This window comes from Oryx dammah, unplaced genomic scaffold (genome assembly GCF_014754425.2).
Source record: "Oryx dammah isolate SB20612 unplaced genomic scaffold, SCBI_Odam_1.1 HiC_scaffold_25, whole genome shotgun sequence".
Classification (NCBI taxonomy): Eukaryota; Metazoa; Chordata; class Mammalia; order Artiodactyla; family Bovidae; genus Oryx; species Oryx dammah.
The window spans coordinates 60,990,270-61,014,338 of record NW_024070209.1 but is presented as its reverse complement, the minus strand read 5'-3'; the positions used below and the strand labels follow the sequence as shown (position 1 = coordinate 61,014,338).

General features: G+C 37.3%; 1 protein-coding gene and 1 non-coding gene across 2 annotated transcripts in view; one reads left to right on the top strand and one right to left on the bottom strand.

The window, feature by feature from the left end:
• LOC120851330 (WD repeat containing planar cell polarity effector) overlaps positions 1-24,069 on the top strand; it is a 211,973-nt gene that overhangs the window by 47,649 nt on the left and 140,255 nt on the right. Inside the window, exons 6-8 of the mRNA XM_040224029.1 lie at positions 6,262-6,376; positions 8,650-8,783; positions 12,476-12,667. Coding sequence (XP_040079963.1) covers positions 6,262-6,376; positions 8,650-8,783; positions 12,476-12,667 — 441 coding nt within the window. The remainder of the gene's footprint in view (positions 1-6,261; positions 6,377-8,649; positions 8,784-12,475; positions 12,668-24,069) is intronic.
• TRNAR-ACG lies at positions 4,572-4,643 on the bottom strand. The gene has a single exon. It is a non-coding gene; the product is annotated as a tRNA-Arg (tRNA).

The window sequence follows — 24,069 nt, the reverse complement described above, 5'->3', positions numbered from 1 at the left end:
TCTCTCCATACGCAATAAATGTTTGCTGAATGAAGGAATAAATTACAGAAAACATGTTATCTCTCTTCCAGCAGGTTATCTGTTAAAATGACTCTACCCTTCATTATAGAGTTCCTCAATGTAAAATGGTTTGCCTGTCTATAATTCTGAATTTCTCTAGAAGTTATCCCATGGATTGGATAGGGGGTCAAGGTTGAGGGAGGCGTTGGGTACCATCCTGATGCAGACTCACTGGGCCTCCTGAGGAGTGGTTTATAATACTTTAAGTATTTACTTCAACCCTAGAATTTACTCCAATGGTCATAATACTTTGTTACCTCTCTGGATTGTAGTCTTTAGCACCTGTTGTCTCCCACATGTCACCTGATGATTTCATGGGATCAGTCTTGGCTACCTGTGCATGACTTCCCTCTCAAATGGTGGATTAAACCTCTAACCCAGGATTGATTTTTAGTACTGATCCTGTATGCCTTTCTTTACTTTTCACTTCTCTCAGATATGACAATAATCACATGGATTTGGCAGGAGTTTCCTTAGCCAGTGAGAATACTGAATTCAGTTGAATTGTTTGTGATCACTGTTATAAAAGAGCTCGTTCACAGTTACAAAAGAGCTCGTTCACAGTTACTTACTTACTTGCTTCTTCAGTACTTGAGACTCTGATGCATTGGTCAATACATGACTATGATGTACTTCTCTTTATGGCTACTAAACTACCTCTTCTAGGAAGCAGTCATCTGTCTTAACCAAAACCTCCACTTCTCTGAGATGAGATCTTCTGCTATATTCTACACACATTTTACCAATACTTGCCTGGATCATTCATCGTTATATCCCTGTGTATGTACTTGGCATATATAGGAGGCACTCACATATTTTTGATCTACTGAGTGAATGAAACTTGGATTCTTGTTTCTGCTTATGTTTTTGTTTTGCTTAATGATGTCAGCTGGTAAAAATTTCTTTCTTCTCCCAGTGCCATTTCACTTCTAATTAAGTATTCAATAAGGTTAAGAGAAACCAATTTGAGGAATCATCTGAAGATCATGGGGATCATTTCCTAGTTTCTTAAAAAAAGACAGACCTCTCTGGTATGATTATTTTAAAAACATGAGAAGGAAAAAGTTATGTAGACAATAGAAAGAAATAATGGTCATCATGGTGGGATGACCATTTCTTTCTATTGTCTAAAGTTATGTAGACAATAGAAATAAACCATTATTTCTTTCTATTGTCTAAAGTTATGTAGACAATAGAAAGAAACCATTATTTCTTTCTATTGTCTAAAGCTATGTAGACAGTAGAAAGAAGCCATTATTTCTTTCTATTGTCTACATAACTTTTTCCTTCTCATGTTTTAAAAATAAGCTCATACCAGAGAGGTCTGTCTTTTTTTAAGAAACTAGGAAATGATCCCCATGATCTTCAGATGATTCCTCAAATTGGTTTCTCTTAACCTTATTTTGAATACTTAATTAGAAGTGAAATGGCACTGGGAGAAGAAAGAAATTTTTACCAGCTGACATTATTAAGCAAAACAAAAACATAAGATGATTTGGGAGAATGGCATTGAAACATGTATACTATCATGTAAGAAATGAATCACCAGTCTATGTTTGATGCAGGATACAGGATGCTTGGGGCTGGTGCACAGGGATGATCCAGAGGGATGGTATGGGGTGGGAGGTGGGAGGGGGGGGTTCATGTTTGGGAACTCATGTACACCCGTGGTGGATTCATGTCGATGTATGGCAAAACCAATACAGTAATGTAAAGTAAAGTAAAAATAAAAATTAAAAAAAAATAAAACCACCTTAAAGAAAGAAATATAAAAAAAATAAAAATAAAAACAATGTGTTACCTTCAAAAAAAAAAAAAGAAAGAATGGTCAGAGTGTAACTAGCAAGGAAGATACTTCCTGTCTGGAAGGGTATCAGGGGAAAGGGAAAGTTTCAGTTCCTATTTTGCCTTCATCATCTTCTCCCTGCACCCTTTTTTTAAGTATAAATTTATTTATTTTAATTGGAGGCTAATTACTTTACAACATTGTATTGGTTTTGCCATACATCAACATGAATCCGCCACAGGCATACACGTGTTCCCCATCCTGAACCGCACCATCCCTCTGGGTTGTCTCAGTGCACCATCCCCAAGCATCCAGTATCATGCATCGAACCTGGACTGGCGATTTGTTCCATGCACAGGGAACTACATTAAAATTGGCAGAGTGTTTGGAAATCCCATAGGCCCTCTTATTTATTCATCCTGTGGATCTCTTCTCAAGCTCAGATCTGCTCCAGAGGTATCTCCCTTTGCTTCTTTGTCTGTTCTTTTTTAATTTTTTGAATTGTTGGATTCTCTGATTCCTTGAAATTGGATATCTTGGTGCCCTTTTTCCTTCTTGTCCTGCTAAATCTTAAAATAGGCTTTTTCCATTTTGGAGGGCTTAAGAACTAACTTTTTGGGGAAACAGGGAGAGATACTTTCCTGTCTGGGCTAGCATATTCTTTACCTGAGACTCATACTATTTTTTCCCCCCTAATTCTGGTTATCACCATTACCATATCCAGAAATATCTTTGGCACCAGTACTTGGAAACTTATGCTTCCCCATAGATTGTTTTTATAAAAATGTATTAATTAACTTATTAATTTGCTTATACCCTTTTATTCCAAAATTTGGTGTTAGGGCTACTTCTAGAACACATGACATTTGGAAATCAGAAATGATAGACATACCTTAATCCTAATAAGTACCCCAACTAGGTGTCAGTAAGAGGGCTAACCTGATCTTTTAACCCAGCTAAAGATTGAGATGTCCCAGAGCTCGGTTGTTAGGCCTCTTTCTCTCCTTTTTTTTTTTTTTCTTAAATAACAAATTTATTTTCTCACAGTTCTAGAAGCTAGAAGTCCAAGACCAGTTGCTGTGAGGGCTGATCTCTGGTGAGACCTCTCTTCCTGATTCATAAACAACTGTCTTCTTTGTTGCTGTTTGGCTTTTCCTTATATGTGCACATGGAAAGAGAGCTCACTGTCTTCTTCTTTGTTAGGACACCAGGTTAATTAGATTAGAGCTCCACCCTTATGACCTCTTCACTCTTTTTAGCTCAGTTGGTAAAGAATCCACCTGCAATGCAGGAGACCCTGCTTCGATTCCTGGGTTGGGAAGATCCACTGGAGAAGGGGTAGGCTACCTGGTCCAGTATTCTTGGGCTTCTCTTGAGGCTCAGCTGGGAAAGAATCCACCTGCAATGTGGGAGACCTGGGTTCGATCCCTGGGTCAGGAAGATCCCCTGGAGAAGGGAAAGGCTACTCACTCCAGTATTCTGGCCTGGAGAATACTATGGACTTTATAGTCCATGGGGTTGCAAAGAGTCAGACATGACTGAGCGACTTTCACTATTCTGTTTCAAGACTTTAAACACTACCATACATTGTTGATGACTCCCAAATATAGTCTCCAGCCCCCACTTCACCCTAGACTTCAGAGTATTTGATATCTCTACTTATATGTTCATAGACATCTTAAACATAACATGTCCACACCAAACTTTTGATTCTCCCAATCTAAATTTACCTCTCAAGTGTTCCCCATCTTAGTAAACCAAGTTGCTCAGCCCAAAAACCTTTGAGTTTTTCTCTTGTCTGCTACATCCAATTCTTCAGCAAGCCCCAGTTGCTCCCCTTTAAAATATGTCTCAAATATATCCACGTACTGTTTCCTCTAGCATTGCCATCGAGTTCAAGCAATCATCATCTCTCACCTAGGCCACTGCAGTAGCCTCCTAATGGTCTCCCTGCTTCTACTTTTGCCCTGATCCTTCTTTAAAATATAAATTATAAGTCACTGCTGCTTAAAACCCTATGACTTCTCCTCAACAAGATCCCCTGACTGCCTTGCTGATTCCATCCTCTGAATATCCCTCTCACTCACTCCTCACCCTTCAAGGCACACTGGCCTACCTTTTGTCAGTTTTCCCAGGCACATTCTGACCTCAAGAGATTTTGTATTTACTATTCTAAGGCTCAAATTCCCTTTCTTCAAGTAATCATATGGCTTGTTCTTTCACTTCATTTGGATCTGTACTCAAATGTTGTCTCCTCAAAGAGGCCTTTTACTTCTTTATTAGTTATCTGTTTAAAGCAGCTTCTAGTTACTGGCAGTATTCAAGCATGGCTGGATCTTTGAAGGATGCTTGCAGAGATGCTAAAGAAGGAACTTTCTTGTCATGTGGGAGTGGAAAATTAGACTAGATTTCCTTCTAACTGGAAATTATTTAATCCTGTCATGAATTAATTATGATTCTTTCTCTAAGCATTTAGTTAGTACCTCCTATGTGTCTGACATTGTTCTAGGCACTAGATAACTTCACTTTTCTGAATAAATGAGGGAGAGATTGAATAAACGAGGGGAGAAAAACTATTACAAGGGGGAGAACGTGAACGTGAAGTTGCTCAGTCGTGTCCACCTCTTTGCGACCACATGGACTATAGCCCACCAGGCTCCTCTGTCCATGGGATTTTCCAGGTAGTAGTACTGGAGTGGATTGCCATTTCCTTCTCCAAGGGATCTTCCCAACCCAGGGATCGAACCTGGGTCTCCCGCATCGTAGACAGACGCTTTACCGTCTGAGCCACCAGGGAAGTCCTAAGGGGGAGAACTAGATATGAAAGATGAGCCTAAAATTGCCTGCTTGAGAAGGGAGAATGTAGGGGTAAAGACCGCATGTTATATTGTTATGGGGGTACTCCCTCAAAGGAAAATATCAGTGTTAGTCATCAAGGTATATGGCGTGGCTGGATGTAATTCATAATTCAGTAGAGATTAATTAATTTATGAAGTAGTTTGAAATTCTTGAAACAAACGTATCTTCACTTTCTCTTATTAGTCTCCCATACCAATAAAGTTAAGTTCTCCTTTCCCCTGCCTTCTGGCCCCTATGGGGTAAATTAACATGAAATTGACAGTTCCTTTAATCACATGATGAGTTTGTGCGAACTCAGGGAGTTGGTGATGGACAGGGAGGCCTGGCGTGCTGTGATTCATGGGGTTGCAAAGAGTCGGACACGACTGAGCGACTGAACTGAACTGAACTTAATCACATGGGGCCCTTCAGTTTCTTTTCTGGTTCATGTGCCTGGAATCTGTTAGACAGTAGGGGAATAGTCGTCTTTTTTAAGGATGATAATCACCTGGTCCCTCATGCTGCTCATTGTTCACACATGTCCCAGTATGTCTTGTCACAGAATCATCCTCTCTAGCCGGGACATGATGCCTAGGTAGGTGGGGAATTCCCCTGTTTTGTTTAAAATCATAGTTGTCTCTAGATTTGGCTAGCATGTTCCTGATTAGTTTACTGACAATTGGTTTTTTTCTTCTTATACCATATGCTATTACATGATTCATCTGCTTTGAGTCTGTTGCCTTGAAGGTGAAACAATTTCTTCCAATGTTGATATTTCATAATCTCATAGATAACAAGCATACACATATGCATAGTCCTTTCAGAAGTTTTAAACATTTGGAGATGAATGAATTATACTGCCACAAATGAAAAGGAGCAGTATAAAACCATAATGGTGATATCCAGATATCTTTTGTTGGGTGGTTGGGTGAACACTAATATTAATAAAGCCTGCATACTTTACTGTGTTTATCTCTCCTTGAGAAGTTATTTCTGGTATGTGGTACTTATTTATGAATTTTAACGTTTAACATTGTGCTTTAATTGCCTTGGATTTACATGTATTTTAATATTTCAGACATGATCTTTATTTCAAGGAGTTTAAATTCCGGATAAATCATAATACTTGGTGTTAACATTGTAATGATGATTGCTGTTTAGTATGTAGCAATGCCTACTCAAATGTTAAGAAATCTTCTTTCAATTACTCATATAAATAGTAATCTTTGAAAACATTTCAGTAAGACACATCACATCTCTGAATGCAGTGCAAGGAAGTTTTTTCATAAACATGATTATTTTCCAAGTACTTAAAAGATTACACTTCTAATAAACATGGACTAAATTCAGTTTCTTCATATAGCACTGATCAGTGCACACTTACTGTGTTCCACGACTTAACCACCTGTATTTTTGTACTCAGAATGTCAGTGATTGTTTTTCAGAGAACTCTTTATAATTCCACGGTATGGATGTACATGTACATATCTGTAAGTTGTACCTTTGGGGAGAAATTTTTAAAAGACTCTAATTCTTGGTGTATCTCCCTCTGCCTCTCTCCCTTTACCTGTTTTTAGCTCCTCTTTGGTTCAGGCGTGCTGGTGTCTCTAAGCCTTTCCGGGCCGCAGCTGGAGAAGGTGGTGATGGACAGAAGCCTGGTGGGGAAGCTCATCTCAGACACCATCAGTGATGGTAATTACCCCCACGTGCAAATCAATTGCCTACATTAACAGTGGGGCAGGAGAAATAGTGTGTCAACAGGTAGACTAATTATTACCACTAGGGACTTGAAAACACAAGTAATTGCTTGTAATGGCATAGTTACAACCCCTGGGACCAATATGAGTTTTAACTAATATTTAATGTCAAAGTTTTTGTCAATTGTTAGTATTCTTGAGTATTTTTTACTGTTTCCTTAAAAAAGTGAACCTATTTTCTAAAGAGGTGGGTTTTTTGTTTGGTGTGTTGACATTTCAAATATTTTTCACTTTCACATGAATTTTAAATAAATAACTCCAATTTGTCAGCACAGCTACTTAGTACAAAAACAAAATCTGTTCTTTGGCTCTTAGGACATTCTTTGTTACCAAAGTCTATGAATACTAACTTCTGAGAGAGTTTGAGCAGTATTTCTAAAAATAAAAAAATCAATGCCAAAAATACCAGATAAATCTGAATCCTGTAAAGTGATATCACAGTTAGTATATAATTGCTACAAAGCACATAAAGACTTTAAGCCAATTATTGAAAAGGTAACATACTGACAATTATTAATCCTTAGAAGGCTCTTTGCTGTGCCAGCCTACCTATATAATTTAATTAAAACAACTATTCTTTGTAAGATATAGTTATTTCTGTTTTATAGATAAGGAAATTGAAGCTGAGATACTGATGAACATGCCCACCAATGAGATACTAAGGAATAGCCCCAAAATGACTGAGCTGAAATTTGAACCCATTTCCTTTGCATTATAGTGTGCTGACTCCTAAAGTTTTAAGATTGCACTTTAATTCAAGGTGAAAAAAAAAGGCCTAAGAAACAGATTGCATAAGAAACACATTGCTAAACCAATACAATATTGTAAAGTAATTAGCCTCCAATTAAATAAATTTTAAAAAAGAAACAGACTGCATTATCATTAGAGATTGATAATTATCCATATCTTAAATTGAATAATCAAAGGAAAGTGTGGTCTAATGGAAAGGACAGAGGTAAAATTATGGAAACCCTAGTGTGTGCTCACTAGTATCTCTGAATAATGCAGACACAATTTCTTAGAGAAAAGCACTCTGCAGCATGGCTATCATTAGTAGTATTTCTGATAATGATAAGCTGGGGGTAGGGTTATGAGTATGCCACTTCCTCTTCCTTGTAGGATCATGGTGCTAAGGAAGCTTCCCTGTGGAAGAGGTTCTATTTTCATATGTCTAATAATTGACCCCTTCATTGACTCTGTAAATAAAATAGCGGCTGTGATGATTTTGTCATTTTGGTGGTCCTCCATTAGAATTAAAAGGAGACCTCCAAAACTGTTCATGTTGCTGAGATATCTTTTTTCACTTGTTTCTTTAAACCACAAATAATACATACATTCTCATGAGTACATGATAGCGATGTGATTTCTTGGCAGTTCTCCAGATTCTCCTATAATTGTGTAGATCTACTGTGGTTACTGCTTGCACAGCCAGGGATATCAAAGTAAAGAAATATATATAAAACATTCAATAACTTCTTTTTGCTGGGAACAATGTAAAACATTTCTCAAATTCCTACTACATGTTTTTATCAGTATTTTTTATAACATTAATAGCTCTTTATGTAACCCAAATTAATGCAAATTATTTAACTGTGTGCTTTAGAAATATAGCTGTAGAAATGTTTTTGCTAATCTTCATTATCAAGTATTACTTTATATAATATGCATATTGGGTATAATATGTTTTAATTCATTCAGCTAGTGTACGTTCAGAAAGAAAGTTCATTGGTGAAAATTTTTTTAAAAACTTGGTGGAGAACACTGAACTGTATCCTCTGATAAATCCAATTTATTCTCAGATGGTTTGTATCATATAAATACAGGATTAAAGGCTAAGTACAAATAAGTGTTTTTATCTTTACGTTCAGATATGAAACAGTGTTTTATGCTTTTCCGACCTTTATTCCAAATACATCATATTTGTAGGTTGTCCCCAAATATCAGTGTATATTGAAATGGTCTCATGGAAAGGAAAAATATCAAATCCATGCATGATTAGATTGATTATTGTTGTTTCTTTCTATTAACTTTATTATCATTGGGAAATGTCCACAGTGATATTTAGGAGACTTCAGTTATTTCAATTAATATTCATTTATCTTCTGCAAATAGCTTTTTGTAACATCTCAGTAGAAGAAACTATTAATTTGTTGTTATTTTATTCTAACTTAGTACTTGATAGTATTATCAAGTCTTTTTTTTTTTAAGCTCTTCTCACAGACGGCTTCATCATCTTATCATTTTTGGCACAAAACAAACTATGTTTTATTCAGTTTGCCAAGAAGATGAGCTCTCCTGATATAAACAAAAGACTGGAAAAGCTCTCAGCCTTGGATTATAAGGTAGAGATTTGAATGTATATGGTCATATTGTTAATTATTAAGGTATGCTAGAGTATTGCTTGAGTTGATGTTATGCTCATTTTTCTTAAATGATTATGGATTTCAGAAAAAACAGAGTTATTCATAGTATAGGATTAAGCTTGATAGTGGCCATCCAAAGTTTTCTTTTTTTACTCTCATTATGGGGGTCTAACAGTGGCATGCTTGGAGCCGTTTACATCGTACTTATGGAAATCAGAAAGATAATAGAGGCAAGTTACACATTTGAAAATGGTTTTCTTGCTGGTAGTAGTATATATACCATTCTCATTTTTCCCTAAGACCCCGTATCACTATTCTAGGCAAGGATAGCTGCTCTCGCTTCCATTTCACAAGAAAGAAGACAACACTTTCAAAGGTTAATAGAAAAGTGTAATAAACAAGGAGTGGGAAGATCCCCCTCCTCCCAATATCCAGCTATAACTGTGGAGAAAAATGCAAAAAGAAATCTCCTTCGTGTTAGTCTCTTTCCCTTCAGTAACTCCAGGTAATTTGTTTCCTTGTATCAGGGACTTTATATCTGTTAAGGCAGGATTTTTATTTTAAATGATGTGTTTAATTTAAGTTTTGCCACATTACATTTTAACTGCTTGGAAGGCATACTCTCTGCTAGAATGAGTATCTCATACATTTTCCAGGCTGTTTCAGTTCAAGGCCTCTTTTCAGCAGTGACTTGTGTTTGCAAGATTGATCCAGCCTCTGTGACGTGGATTTGAGACAGTTCACTGTTCACTGGGAACGAGACTGATCTACAGCTTCCTTAAAAAAGATGCACACGTACACTGTACCAGGAGTGTCTATAACAGGGGCAAAGATTCTTAAAAGATGCACACTGACACTGTACCAGGAGTATCTATAACAGGGGCAAAGATTCTTAAAAGATGCACACTGACACTGTACCAGGAGTATCTATAACAGGGGCAAAGATTCTTAAAAGCCAGCTTTGGGGCTTGAAACTGTGTGTGTGTGTTTGAAAAGTCTAATAGTATTTGACCTAACCTTTTGCCCTTTGGGGTTCTTTTGGGTTATTTCTTATTGTGACTGAGTTAGTAGTGGTGTGGGAGGATTTAATTTTATTTATCGGAAAAATCTACTCTTTAAAAGATTTTTTTTTAATTAATTTATTTTTTATTTTACTTTACAATTCTGTATTGGTTTTGCCATACATTGATATGAATCCACCACGGGTGTAACATGGGATAAAGTACATTAACTTTTTCATCATGGTAATAAACTATAATTTGGTTTTGTTTGCAAGCCTTGTATTGCATCTATACACTTTGTATAATATTGATTCTTTTAAACTGAAAATCTGTAGTACTCATACATTTTGTCTAGTAAAAAATGGTTTAACATTCCTAATGGAATTCTATTTTCCAAAATGGCTAGCTTTCCTTGAAATGTTGTTAATTTACTAATACTGGTCTTTAAAATGTACCAGTATGCATAATTTTAATGCATTAACTATTAAAGTGACTGTTTTTAATGCATTTATATAAAATTTTGTATGCCTACTTTCTTCATCTTAAGTGTGGTGGGTAGTTTGGCAAAGTCTTCTCAGCTTAAGGATAGTAGCTCCTCATTAATGAGAGCAGAGAGAAACTGTTAGGATGTCATCTTTTCTGATGAAAAGATGTGAAAAATAGACTGAGTATATGGGCCCTGCAGCTTGAGTAAGGGAGTTACGTATTTGTTCATTCTGTCATTAGATATGAGAAATTAAAATCATGAGCACTCCATGTCATTTCTTTACATTAGAAAAGAAGTAGCCTGCTTCCTTCTGGAAAACCCATGGATTTTATCTTCTGGTTCAATATTTTAAATTAGTATTTAATATTTGATAAAAACTGCCATTTATCTATTGGAAGGACATTTTAAGAAACTTGTTCATTTCACTTGCCCTCTTGACCATTGTGATAGAAGAGTAAACCATTAATACTCAAAACAAACATTAAATTTCAGATAACATACATGATTTACGTTATGTGAGGATTGAAAGTGGCAGCCTCTTGTTTTAACTCTGTTTTCTTATATAGAAGTTCTTAAGTAACATGTATAAATGCTAGGTAGGATATCAAAATAATGTTTGTGTATTTTTAAGGACTTAGCAATTTCATTGTGATATTTCCCTCAAATAAGAAGATAGCTAGTTAAAATAGAGATATTGAGAACTTAAATATAAGAATTTGCACTTTAGAGCATAAAGTAATTTGTGTTGTCTGTCATTGCCCATTTGGATTTTAAAACAAGGAAATAGTGTAGAGTATTACAATCCTGCTCTTCTTTACAGCTATATCATAATTTAGTTCTTTTAGACTGAAACAGTTTTCACAGAGAAAAATGTAGGGGAAATATCATGAAATTATTGACCTTTAGCAAGTTTTCCTGTCTACATTTTAAAAATCCAATTCAATTTATTTAACAGTGAAGGGACAGTGCAAGGAGTTAAATGTTTACCATGAGAGAACAACACTGGTAATTACTTTGATTTCAGTTCCTTTTGATGTGCATTCAGAGGATGAAGAGGTCAATAATATTATGGCCATGCAAATAGAAAAGGGTTCCTTTTGACCATATTAAAAAAAAATAGCAGAGGATTATTAAAGCATTAACCTTGATTTTAATGGCCTTGGTTGAGTGGTGAGATCACAATTTGGATGAGCCTGATTATTTACTAAATACAATACATAAATGCAACGGGTTCTTAACACCCATTGCACTCTGGCATTATCGCATTACTGCCATCCTTTGTTGCCTTGCAGACAGGAATATGAAAGCAATCTGTCATGTAGTGAGACTGGCTCCAGAAGCATTTCTCTGATAAGAAGACCCCCTGCCCTTTGCTAGTGTCTGGTCCAGTAGGCTTAGCCATGCGCTTAATCCCCAGAAAGTGGTTCGATTATTGCTGACCAGCAATGGCAAGATAGTTTTTTTTTTTTTTTTTCCGCTTCCAAGCTATCAACCTTCCATTAATTCCTTAAGCAGAAATACGGTGCAATCTATATTTCCTTGGCATGTGTCACCCAGATGGTGCCGTGCTTATGTTTTCAAATAACCATGTTCCAAAATAACATAGTTTGAATAATAAATTCTACAAATCCGTCCTAAGAAAAAAAAGCATAATTCTCAGAAGCTGCATAAACTTTTACACATGATGCTGTGGCTTATCCCTTTATGCAGAATTTTTGTATATATGTCTTTAAAGCGATATTTGCCTCAAGTTGTTTTTCCTTTTGTTGTTGTCAGTCACTGTTAACATGTTATGTCTTAAACAGTAGTCCGACACTCTTGGTCAGCAATACTGAACTTGTCATTTAATATAGCTGGTCTTAAATCCTATGTGTAGGTCGATGCTGTCAAGCAACCATGACTGTACATTTTGGTATTGATTGGGATTGCTATGGCCAATTCCTCCCCAACTCACATTTTTCCTTTTCCTTTCCTCTGCTAAAAATGGGGAGAATTTTGAACATATGTCTTTTTTATGTATGTGTCAAAAGAATTTGGTAAATTCTGACACCTCCTTAAGCACATGTTTAACATGCATATTTACTTGCATTTATCTACATTTACAGATGCTTTAATTTTTGTAATACTTTGAGGATTTTGCCTTTTAAAAATGATCCTTGTCTTTTTTTTTTTTAAACCATTAGATTTCCTATTATGAAATCCCTGGCCCAGTAAATAGGACAACACAGCGTCGCCTAGCTATCAATTCTGTTCAAGATAGAGTTGTTTGCTGGTGGCCACTGGTCAGTGAGGATGCTTGGCCTTGGACCCCCATTTCTTCTGAGAAGGATAGAGCCAATCTGCTGCTCCTGAGTTATGCTCAAGGAAAGCTGGAGGTAAATCTAAAGCAAATATATACATTTTGTTGAAGAGAAACTAAAGTAGGCTTATTAGTTTTCTATTCTGAAATAAGTGTAAATACTTTAAAAGTCTATAATTTGTTTTCCAAATATTCAACAAAAGTTCCCACATATGAAATGGGATCCTTTAAAGTATCACATCCACAGACAGTTTCAGGACTCCCCCGATTACCATAGTGATTATTAGCACAAGCTTCTGGGTTCAGATTCTAGCTCTGCCACTACCTACCTCTCTGTCCTTGAGCGGATTACTAACTTCTATGTGCTGTGGTTTCATTACTTGAAAAACAGAGTGGATGAAGATATCCAAGTTAATAGATGCATTTAGAGCAATAATGATGTAAAGCTATTATTACATGTATTAACTAATAATCTCAATTACTATTGTGATTCTTGTCATTATCATTATTAGTGCTGTCATTACTGTTTGCTTATGATTTCATGCCTTTCAAAGCTGTGTTATTAACCACCTTCTTTAAACATCAGTTAGTCAGTTAGCAAACAGTAGTCAAATGCTTGTTTTCTATAAGACTCTGTGGTGCCAAACCATGGCTTGGGGCAAGAATTTTTAAGGAGGGCCTTAGAGGAGCAGCCTTCTTGATCTAGTGTCCTGCCTGGGACACAAACACCAAAAGGGTTAATCTAGGAAGTGTATATGAGATCTCACCATATCTATTTCTGAAAATGTTCCGTCATCATTCATTATCATGAACCTGTGGATATTTTCATCTTGTATCAGTACTTTTGAGTCTGAAATTCTGTTTTCTTAATGTAACTTTAAATTGAAAAAACAACCTCCTCAACGTGGTTTTTCAGTGGGTAAAATGGTATGTTTTGTCTAGGTAAAATTGTATGTTCCTGTATTTTCTCTAAATCCATTATCTTTTAGACTTTAAGAAGTATTTTTCAGAATTAGTATTATGAGATAATGAACAAGTACAAGTTTTCTCTATCCCCCACTTACCTCTTCTGATTTTATAAACTTACAGGCTATCTTTTAAGACTGAAGAGCCCTTTTTAATTAATTTACCTTTTTCTGGAACTTTTCCAATTTTGTTGTAGTAACTAAGACCACTTTTAATGTTCCAGGTATGGATTTTGTAAGGATAAAGAAGTGCTTTATTCCTATTTACTTCCTGTTCATGCCTACCATCATATTGATCTTGGATCTAAAAGCTAACTGAATAGAAGACCTAATCAAAATGACTTCAGTAATAAAACCAACTAGAATTCTTTTAAATGTTCTGTCTTACAATAAAAGTAAAAAAAAAAAAAAAAAAGCATAAATCAACCTTTAGTTTTACAGTACACAAATTACCTTTATTGAAATGAACTTATTACCTGAAATTAGGACTGTTTGAAAAGAGTATATACATATGGTCCACATACTTCATCTCCCATGTCTAGTTTATGGACTTTGTGGTTCAATAAACTTGTTTGCCTATTGGTTGGACCATATACTGTGTGACTTGAATCAAGTTTACTCCTGTAAGGTTCAGCCTGCTTTTAACTAATGATACATTCTTTGGTCTTGGGTAGATCACCTACCCTGACTGTAGTTTTCTAATTTTTAAAATGATGGATTTAAACTATATGGGTCCCAGGCAGCTCAAAAAAATAGTACTTATCTGAATTCTGAAGCACAGGTCTGATTTTGCCATTGCTTATTCAAATGCATTCATTAGATTTTCAGCTAAACTTAGCTTCTGCACTGAAAAGCACCCCCCTTCCCCGACTGGTCATGACCTACTGTGCCAATGTTATTTCTTTATACAAATCTATGTTCTAGCCAAATGATGTACTCACTGCTTCCTTATTTCTCACCTTCTGCCTGTACAAATTTGAAGTAGGAAATGGCAACCCACTCCAGTATTCTTGCCTGGAAAATTCCATGGACAAAAGAGCCTGGCAGGCTATAGTCCATGGGGTTGCAAAGAGTCAGACACAACTGAGCATGCAAGCAGTGCATACCTGTACAGATTATAGGTATTTCTACCTGAAATGCCCTTCCCTGGGCTTCCCGGGTAGCTCAGCTGGTGGAGAATCCCACTGCAATACAGGAGACCCTGGTTCAATCCCTGGGTCAGGAAGTTCCCCTGGAGAAGGGATAGGCTACTCACTCCAGTATTCTTGGGCTTCCTTGATGGCTCAGAAAGTAAAGAATCCTCTTGCAATGCAGGAGACCTGGGTTTGATCCTTGGGTTGGGAAGATCCCCTGGAGGGAGGACATGGCAACCCACTCCAATATTGGGGCTTCCCTAGTGGCTCAGACAGTAAAGAACCGGTCTGCCATGCAGGAGACCTGGGTTCAATCATTGAGTCAGGAAGATCCCCTGGAGAAAGGAATGGCAACCCAGAATTCTCCAGAATTCTTGCCTGGAGAATCCCATGGATAGAGAAGCCTGGTGGGCTCCAGTCCATGGAGTCACAAAGAAACAGACAGGATGGAACAACTAACACTTTCACTTTCTCTCTCTTCACATCATTCATCAGCTGTTGAGCATGACCGTGGAGTAGCTGTTGTTGTTTAGTCCCTAAGTCCTGTACTACTCTTTTGCAGCCCCATGGGCTATAGCTCACCAGGCTCCTCTGTCCCTGGGATCTCCCAGGCAGGAATACTGGAGTGGGTTGCCATTTCTTCCTCCAGGGGATCTTCCCATCGCAGGGATCAAACCCGGGTCTCCTGCATTGTCAGGTGAATGTTTTACCACTGAGTGACCTGGGAAGCCCTGACCATGGAGTAAGCACTGTATTTCATGCCAGAGGATATGAATACAAAGCTTTCCCTGCCTGCAAGGATCTTAGTGTCTACCAGTGAGAGACAAATATGAAAACACGTGCGTACACTAAAGTGTTAAAGTGCTGTGGATATATGTTAGCAGTACAGGAACCAGTGGGAAATGATTGTTTTTACCTAGAGAGATAATAAGGGGGAACTTTCAAAGAGGATTTACAACTTGCTCAAGGTTGGTATGGAGAAGGCAATGGCACCCCACTCCAGTACTCTTGCCTGGCAAATCCCATGGACGGAGGAGCCTGGTGGGCTGCAGTCCATGGGGTCGCTAGGAGTCGGACATGACTGAGTGATTTCACTTTCACTTTTCACTTTCCTGCATTGGAGAAGGAAATGGCAACCCACTCCAGTGTTCTTGCCTGGAGAATCCCAGAGACAGGAGAGCCTGGTGGGCTGCCATCTATGGGGTCTCACAGAGTCGGACACGACTGAAGCGACTTAGTGGCAGCAGCAGCAGCAAGGTTGGTACACAATTTTACTTTTTTTTTTTTTGTTACTGTCCTAAGTTTCATATCAAAATTGTACTAGCCTTGTGGAGTGATTTGACTAGCTTTTCTCTTTTCTCCTCTGTGAAACAGTACCAAAAGAAATATATGATACTTGAATGTTTGGTAAAACACATAAAAGCATCTGGGTGTGCTGTCTTTTAAGGAAGATAGATTTCTTTTTTATCACTGATTCTGTTTTTCAACAGTTGGTTTTCAGGAATTCTGTTGTTTCCTTGAGTCATTTTCCTTATTTTGTGTTTTTGGAAGATTATCCATCTTGTTTAAGTATTTGAATAGATTTTCATTAAGTTTTATATGATGTTTGTACCTGATTTTTACTTATCACCACTGACTGCATATATTTATCTTAATATATTTAAGATATAGAATAATTTTTTTTGTCAAGTAGCTTCTGTCTTAGATTTGGTCCTTTCAATCTATCAAAATTAAATTGTTGGAAAAATTTATAAAGATTTTTCTTTCAAAACTTCATGTGAACTTCTAAATGCAAAAAAGTGAATGTCTTTTGGAATAATTGTCTGGGGAAATAATTGTTTCTTTCTGTGTGTATAAAGACAGTCTTTAACCATGAATTGTACCATATTTTTTAGGAAAACGTGAACTAAAACTACTAGTCTATAAAGGTAATATTCAGGCATATATCTTTAAATATTTTTCACTAGCAACCAATAAACTTCTTACACTAATCTTCAGAATAAGAGATACAATATATTCTTAAACCCTAAAAGTCAGACTACAAAAGTAGCAACTATTTTATAAAGAAGAAATTTAATCTTTGTATCTATTAAATGACAGAATTTAAAAAAATCATTTTCCATCCAAGTTCAATCAGAAAAGATAATAAGCTTTTATTTGGACTGTGGCAAGATCCTAGAGTAGTGGTTCCTAGCCTTGGCAACACATTACAGTCACCTACAGAGCTTTTACAAAGGGATGCACCCAGACCAGTTACATCAGAATCTCCAGAGGGGGTGGCAGCATCAGTATTCTTTTACAGCTTCCCTAGGTGATTCTCATGTGCATCCAAGTTGAGAACCACTGCTTTACAACAGACTAAAAAAATTGTTTAAAGCCATCTCTTTTGTGTAACAGACCATGGAAAGGATAAAGCCCACATACTGAACCAAATGAGTGTTCTAATAGTAGACTTTAAGTAGAAAATTGGCTTACCAAGCAGCTGAAGAAGAAAAAAAGAAAAACAAAGAAAACATAGAAATAAGCTCTCTGTTACTGAATTATCTGTCTTTCAGAGGAAGAACGTTTTAAAATTTATTTTATGGATATTAGAAAACTGCAGGTCTAATTGTACACCACAGAGTTCTAAACAACAGTACATATCTTAATTAGAATCATAGAACAAGAGAGATTTTTGTTGTCTGGGAAAAAGATTGTTTTGAAAAATATACAATAACTAGGATGAAGAAAAACATTTTTATCTATAAAATTCATTTAAAAATAGTTTTCTGTGGTATTTGTGTTTATTCTCATACATAACATGGTAGTCCTTTTTATTTAATATAGGACTTCCCTGTAGCTCAAACATAAACAATCTGCCTGATATTTTAACTTGTCAGCTATAAGCATTCGATAAAGCTTTCTGAGTATGGCAATAATTTCAAGATATCTTATTCAGAAAAGGCCACTTGAATCTGTTTAACCAAATTAATAAAAAACATATTAGCAGAGCTATTAAACCTTAAAACATGTTGTCAAGGAATGATTTAGAGGAGCAGTCAATTGATGAGAAAGTAAAAATGTGACCTACTTTTAATACAGTGTAATTTGATAAAAGAAGCATTCAGAAAGCATTACATATGCATTCACCTGAAAAGCCAGAATATTTCAGACATCTCTTCCAAAGAGATGTATATATTGTGTTATTTTTCAACTAAATAACCAAGATTTTCTATCTTAGGGATGATGGGGTTGTTTTAATCTCTTTATTATAAAGTATAGAAAGGAAAACCATAGAGACAAGATATATAATTTAATGAGCTTTTACTAAAGAAACACCCCTGTAACCACACTCAGGTCAAGAAATAGACTTTCCCAGGCACCAGAAATAGTGCTATGTACTTACTCTGTTTTAATCTCAACCCTTTCCTAGTCCCCCAGAGTATCCTCTGTTGTGACTTTTACACTTTTTCTCATATATCACCTAAGTGTGTATCTCACAAAACTGCAGTTTAATATTATCTATTTAAAACATGCTAATATGTCTTTTATTTATTTATTTTTGGCTGCACTGGATCTTTGTTGCTATGTGGGACTTCCTGTAGTTGCGGGGAGCAGGGACTACTCGCTAATTGCAGTGAGGCAGACTTCTCATTGAGATGTCTTCTCTTGTTGCAGAGCGTAGGCTCTAGAGCCTGTGGGCTCCAGTTAGTTGTTGCATGCAGGCTCTAGAGCACCGACTGGCTCAATAGTTGTGGTGCACAGGCTTACTTGCCTTGCAGCATGTGGAATCTTACCAGTCCCATGTCCTCTGCATTGACAGGTGAATTCTTAAGCACTGGACCACAAAGGGGAGTCCTAAAACATGTTAATGTGTCTTTGAAATCTCTTTTTAGTCTACAGGTTCCCGCTCCACTCTCCTTTTTTTATGTTTTTCATTGAAAGTTATCTGTTGAAACTGTAGTGTCCCACAGTCTGGATTTTGTTGGTCCCGTCATCATGATGTAGTTCAGCATGCTTCTTTGTCTTTTGAAAATTCTGCAAGTTAGTGGTCAGTTTTGGCAAGAATGTATGTGAAGGAGTGCTTTTTAATTGAAAGGCATATGATGCTAGGTTGTGTTTCTTTTGGTTGACTCTCTTTTTTTATTTTTAGTAACTACTGATGCTCAGTGCTTAGGTCCATTAATTCATGGAGGTTGCAAAATGGTGATATCTAATGACATTATTTTTTAATTAGTTGGGATACTTTTATAATGAGACACTTCTACTCATCTCCTATGTGTTTTCCCAGTAGCTGGATTCATATAGTGTAATCAGGATAAGTGTCTGTTTCTTTTATTTACTAGTTTTCAAGATTGGATTGGTTCTCTGTCACTCCCTGAAGGTAATCAATTAGTTTTTGTTTTTAAATAACATTATTAACTCATAGATTTAGACATATTTGAATTAATGGGTTTCATAAATTGTTATATTTTTGGAAGTACAGATTCTTTAACTAGAGCAATGGTATTCTCTTCGAGTTGGCTTCTCTTCTTATCATACCTTAGTAATGGGTAGCTTCCCTTTACTGATAGCTACCCTATACCAGAGGGTAGCTTCCCTCTGGTATAAAAATATAGTCCATGGTTATCTTGTGCATTTCCTGCTGCAAACATGGAATTCTTGATTTATTCAATAAGGTCTGGTTTCTGAATCACTGAAGAAATGAAAGAGGAAATTAAAAAATTAAATGAGATATTTTTTTAAAGACAAATGAAAAAGAAAGCAAGATTATCCAAAAGGTATGCTGCTGCTGCTGCTGCTCAGTTGCTTCAGTTGTGTCTGACTCTGTGCAACCCCATAGACGGCAGCCCACCAGGCTCCTCCGTCCCTGGGATTCTCCAGGTAAGAACACTGAAGTGGGTTGTCATTTCCTTCTCCAATGCAGGGAAGTGAAAAGTCAAAGTGAAGTCGCTCAGTCGTGTCTGACCCTCAGTGACCCCATGGACTGCAGCCTACCAGGCTCCTCTGTCCATGGGATTTGCCAGGCAAGAGTACTGGAGTGGGGTGCCATTGCCTTCTCCATCCAAAAGGTATGGGATGCACCAAAAGCAGTTCTTAGAGGGAAGTTTAAAGGGATCACAAGCTTACCTCAGGAAACCAGAAAGATCTAAAGTAAATGACCTAACCCTACGCCTAAAACAACTAGAGAAAGGAAAACAAATGAAACCCCAAGTTAGTATAATGAAAGAAATTACAAAGATCAGGACAGAAATCAATGAAATAGAAACTAAAACCAATAGAAAAGATCAACAACACTAAAAGCTAGTTCTTTGAAGATATGCAAACCTGATAAACCTTTAGCCAGACTCATCAAGAAAAAAAGGAAGCGGGCCCAAATCAAAGTCAAAAATGAAAAAGAAGTTATGACAGAAGCACAAAGGATCATAAGAAACTACTGCAAGGAACTACATGCCAATAAACTGGTACAGCCTAGAAGAACTGGACAGATTCTTATAAGAGTACAGTCTTGGAAGACTGAACCAGAAATAGAAAATATGAAAACATCAATTACAGTACTGATACTGAATCAGTAGTTTAAAATCTCCCAACAAACGAAAGTCCAGGAACAGATGGCTTCACAGGTGAACTCTACCAAACATTTAAAGAGTTAACACCTATCCTGAAACTATTATAAAATATTGCAGAGGATGGAACATTTCTGAACTCATTCTATATGGCCGCCATCACCCAGATGCCAAAACCAAGGATATGAAAAAAATTACAGACCTGTATCACCGATGAACATAGATACAAAAATCGTCGACAAAATACTAGCAAACTGACTCCAATAGTACATTATAAGAACCATACACCTTGATCAAGTGAGATTTATCCCAGGGATACAAGGATTTTTCAGTATACACCAATCAATATTATACATTGCGTTAACAAATTGAAGAATAAGAACTATATGATTATCTCAGTAGATAAAGTAAAAGCTTTTGAGAAGATTCAACGTCCATTTATGATTAAAAAAAAAAAAAACTCAAGAAAATAGGTACTAAAGGAACATGTGTGCATTCTCAGTTGTGTCTTACTCTTTGCGACTCCGTGGATGGTAGCCCACCTGGCTCCTCTGTCCATAGGATTTTCCCAGGAAGAATAGTTGAGTGGGTTACCATTTCCTTCTCCAGTTAAGGGAACATATCTTATAATAAAGGTCATATATGACAAACACAGCTAACATCATACTCAGTAGTGAAAATCTGAAAGCATTCCTTTTAGGATCAGGAAAAAGACAAGGATGTCCTCTCTTGCCACTTTTATTCAACGTAGTTTTGGAAGTCCTAGCTATGGCAATCAGAGAAGAAAAAGAAAGAAAAGGAATCCACATTGGAAAAGAAAAGGTAAAAGTGTCTCTGTTTGCTATTGACCTGATACTATACAAGAGAATCCTAAAGATGCTACCAGAAAACTACTAGGCTCCTCAATGAATCTGGTAAAGTTGCTGGATACAAAATTAATACAGAAATCTCTTGCATTCCTATACACTGACAACAGAAGTTCACAAAGAGAAATTAAGGAAACAATACTGTTTACATTAAGTGAAATTCGCTTAGTTGTGTCCTACTCTTGGCAACCCCATGGACTGTAACCTGTCAGGCTCCTCTGTCCATGGAATTTTCCAGGGCAGAATACTGGAGTGGGTAGCCATTACCTTCTCCAGGGGATCTTCCCAACCCAGGGATTGAACCCAGGTCTCTCACATTGCAAGTGGATTCTTTTCCTTCTGAGCCACCAGGGAAGTCCAGGAATACTGGAGTGGGTAGCCTATCCCTTTTATAGCGGATCTTCCTGACCCAGGAATCGAACTGGGGTCTCCTGCATTGCAGGTAAATTCTTTACCAGCTGAGCTACTAGGAAAGCCCACCAATGAATCAAAAAGAATAAAATACATAAGGGGGCAAAAGACATGTACTTAGAAAACTATAAGATACTTATGAAAGAAATCAAAGATGGCACAAACAGATGAAGAGATATACTATGTTCTCGGATTGGAAGAATCAATATTGTCAAAATAACTCTACTATACAAGGCATGAAATTAAAAGACGCTTACTCCTTGGAAGGAAAGTTATGACCAACCTAGATAGTATATTCAAAAGCAGAGACATTACTTTGCCAACTAAGGTCCATCTAGTCAAGGCTATGGTTTTTCCAGTAGTCATGTATGGATGTGACAGTTGGACTGTGAAGAAGGCTGAGCGCTGAAGAATTCATGCTTTTGAACTGTGGTGTTGGAGAAGACTCTTGAGAGTCCCTTAGACTGCAGGGAGTTCCAACCAGTCCATTCTGAAGGAGATCAACCCTGGGATTTCTTTGGAAGGAATGATGCTATAGCTGAAACTCCAGTACTTTGGACACCTCATGTGAAGAGTTGACTCATTGGAAAAGACTTTGATGCTGGGAGGGATTGGGGGCAGGAGGAGAAGGGGACGACCGAGGATGAGATGGCTGGATGGCATCACTGACTCAATGGACGTGAGTCTGAGTGAACTCCAGGAGTTGGTGATGGACAAGGAGGCCTGGCGTGCTGCAATTAATGGGGTTGCAAAGAGTCGGACACGACTGAGCGACTGAACTGAACTGAACTGATACAAGGCAATCTACAGATTCAATGCAGTTCCTATCCGAATTTTTCACAGAATTAGAATAAAACTTTTTTATAGTTTATATGGAAACACAAAAGATCACGAATAGCCAAATAAATCAGTCTTGAGGGAAAAAAATGGAGCTGAAGGAATCAGGTGCCCTGACATCAGACTATACTACAAAGCTACAGTAATAAAACAGTATGGTACTGGCACAAAAACAGATATATGGGTCAGTGGAACAGGATGGAAAGCCCAGAAATAAACCCATGTTCATATGGTTAGTTAACCTGTGACAAGTGAGGCAAGACTACACAATGGAGAAAAGACAGTTTCTTCAATATGTGGTGCTGGGAAAACTGGACAGCTATATCTAAAAAAAAATTAGAACATTCTTTAACACCATATACAAGAATAATATAAAAATTGATTAAAAACCTAGATGTAAGAATAGAAACTGTAAAGCTCCTAGAGGGAAACATAGGCAGAACACTCTGATATAATTGCACTAATATTGTTGGGGGGATCTGTCTCCTTGAGTACTGGAAATAAAAACAAAAGCATGCAAATGGCACCTTATTAAACTTAAAAGCTTTTTCATGCAAAGGAGACCTTTCACCAGTAGACGGGGAGAAGAAATTTGCATACTGTGCTACCAAGGGATTAATTTCCAAAATATGTAGATAACTCATCCCTGCAGTTAAATATCAGAAAAAATCCAACCCAATCAGAAAATGGGCAGAAGAAGTAAATGTTTCTCCAAAGGAGATATACAGATGGCCAGTAGGCACATAAAAAGATGTTCAATGTCACTAATTATTAGAGAAATGCAAATCAGAACTACAATGAGGTATGACCTCACACCAGTCAGAATCTGCCTCTTGTTGTTGTGTCTGACTCCTTGTGACCCCATGGACTGCAGCAGCCCAGGCCTCCCTGTCCCTCACCATCTCCTCGAGTTTGCCCAAGTTCATGTTCATTGCATTGGTGATGCTGTCTAACCATCTCATCCTCTGACATCCTCTTCTCTTTCTGCCCCCAATCTTTTCCAGCTACAGGGACTTTCCAATGAGTCATCTGTTCACATCAGAAGACCAAAATACTGGAGCTTCAGCTTCAGCATTAGTCTTTCCAGTGAATATTCAGGGTTGATCTTCCTTAAGATTGACTGGTTTGATATCCTTGCTGTCGAAAAGATTTTCAGGAGTCTTCTCCAAAACCACAGTTTAAAGGCATCAGGCATCAATTCTTTGGCATTCTGCCTTCTTTATGGTCCAGTTCTCACAACTGTATGTAACCACTAGGAAGACCATCATTTCAGTTCAGTTCAGTTGCTCAGTCATGTCCAACTCTTTGCGATCCCATGGACTGCAGCACACCAGACGTCTCTGTCCATCACCAACTCCTGGAGTTCACTCAGACTTGCGTCCATTGAGTCAGTGATGCCATCCAGCCATCTCATCCTCGGTTGTCCCCTTTTTCTCCTACCCCCAATCCTTCCCAGCATCAAAGTCTTTTCCAATGAGTTTACCCAGACTCATGTCCATTGAGTCGGTAATGCCATCTAACCGTCTCATCCTCTGTCATCCCCTTCTCCTGCCTTCAATCTTTCCCAGCATCAGGGTCTTCTCAAATAAGTCAGTTCTTCACATGAGGTAACCAAAGTATTAGAGTTTCAGCTTCAACGTCAGTCCTTCCAAATGAATATTCAGGACTGATTTCCTTAAGCATGGACTGGTTGGATCTCCTTGCAGTCCCTTTGACTCTC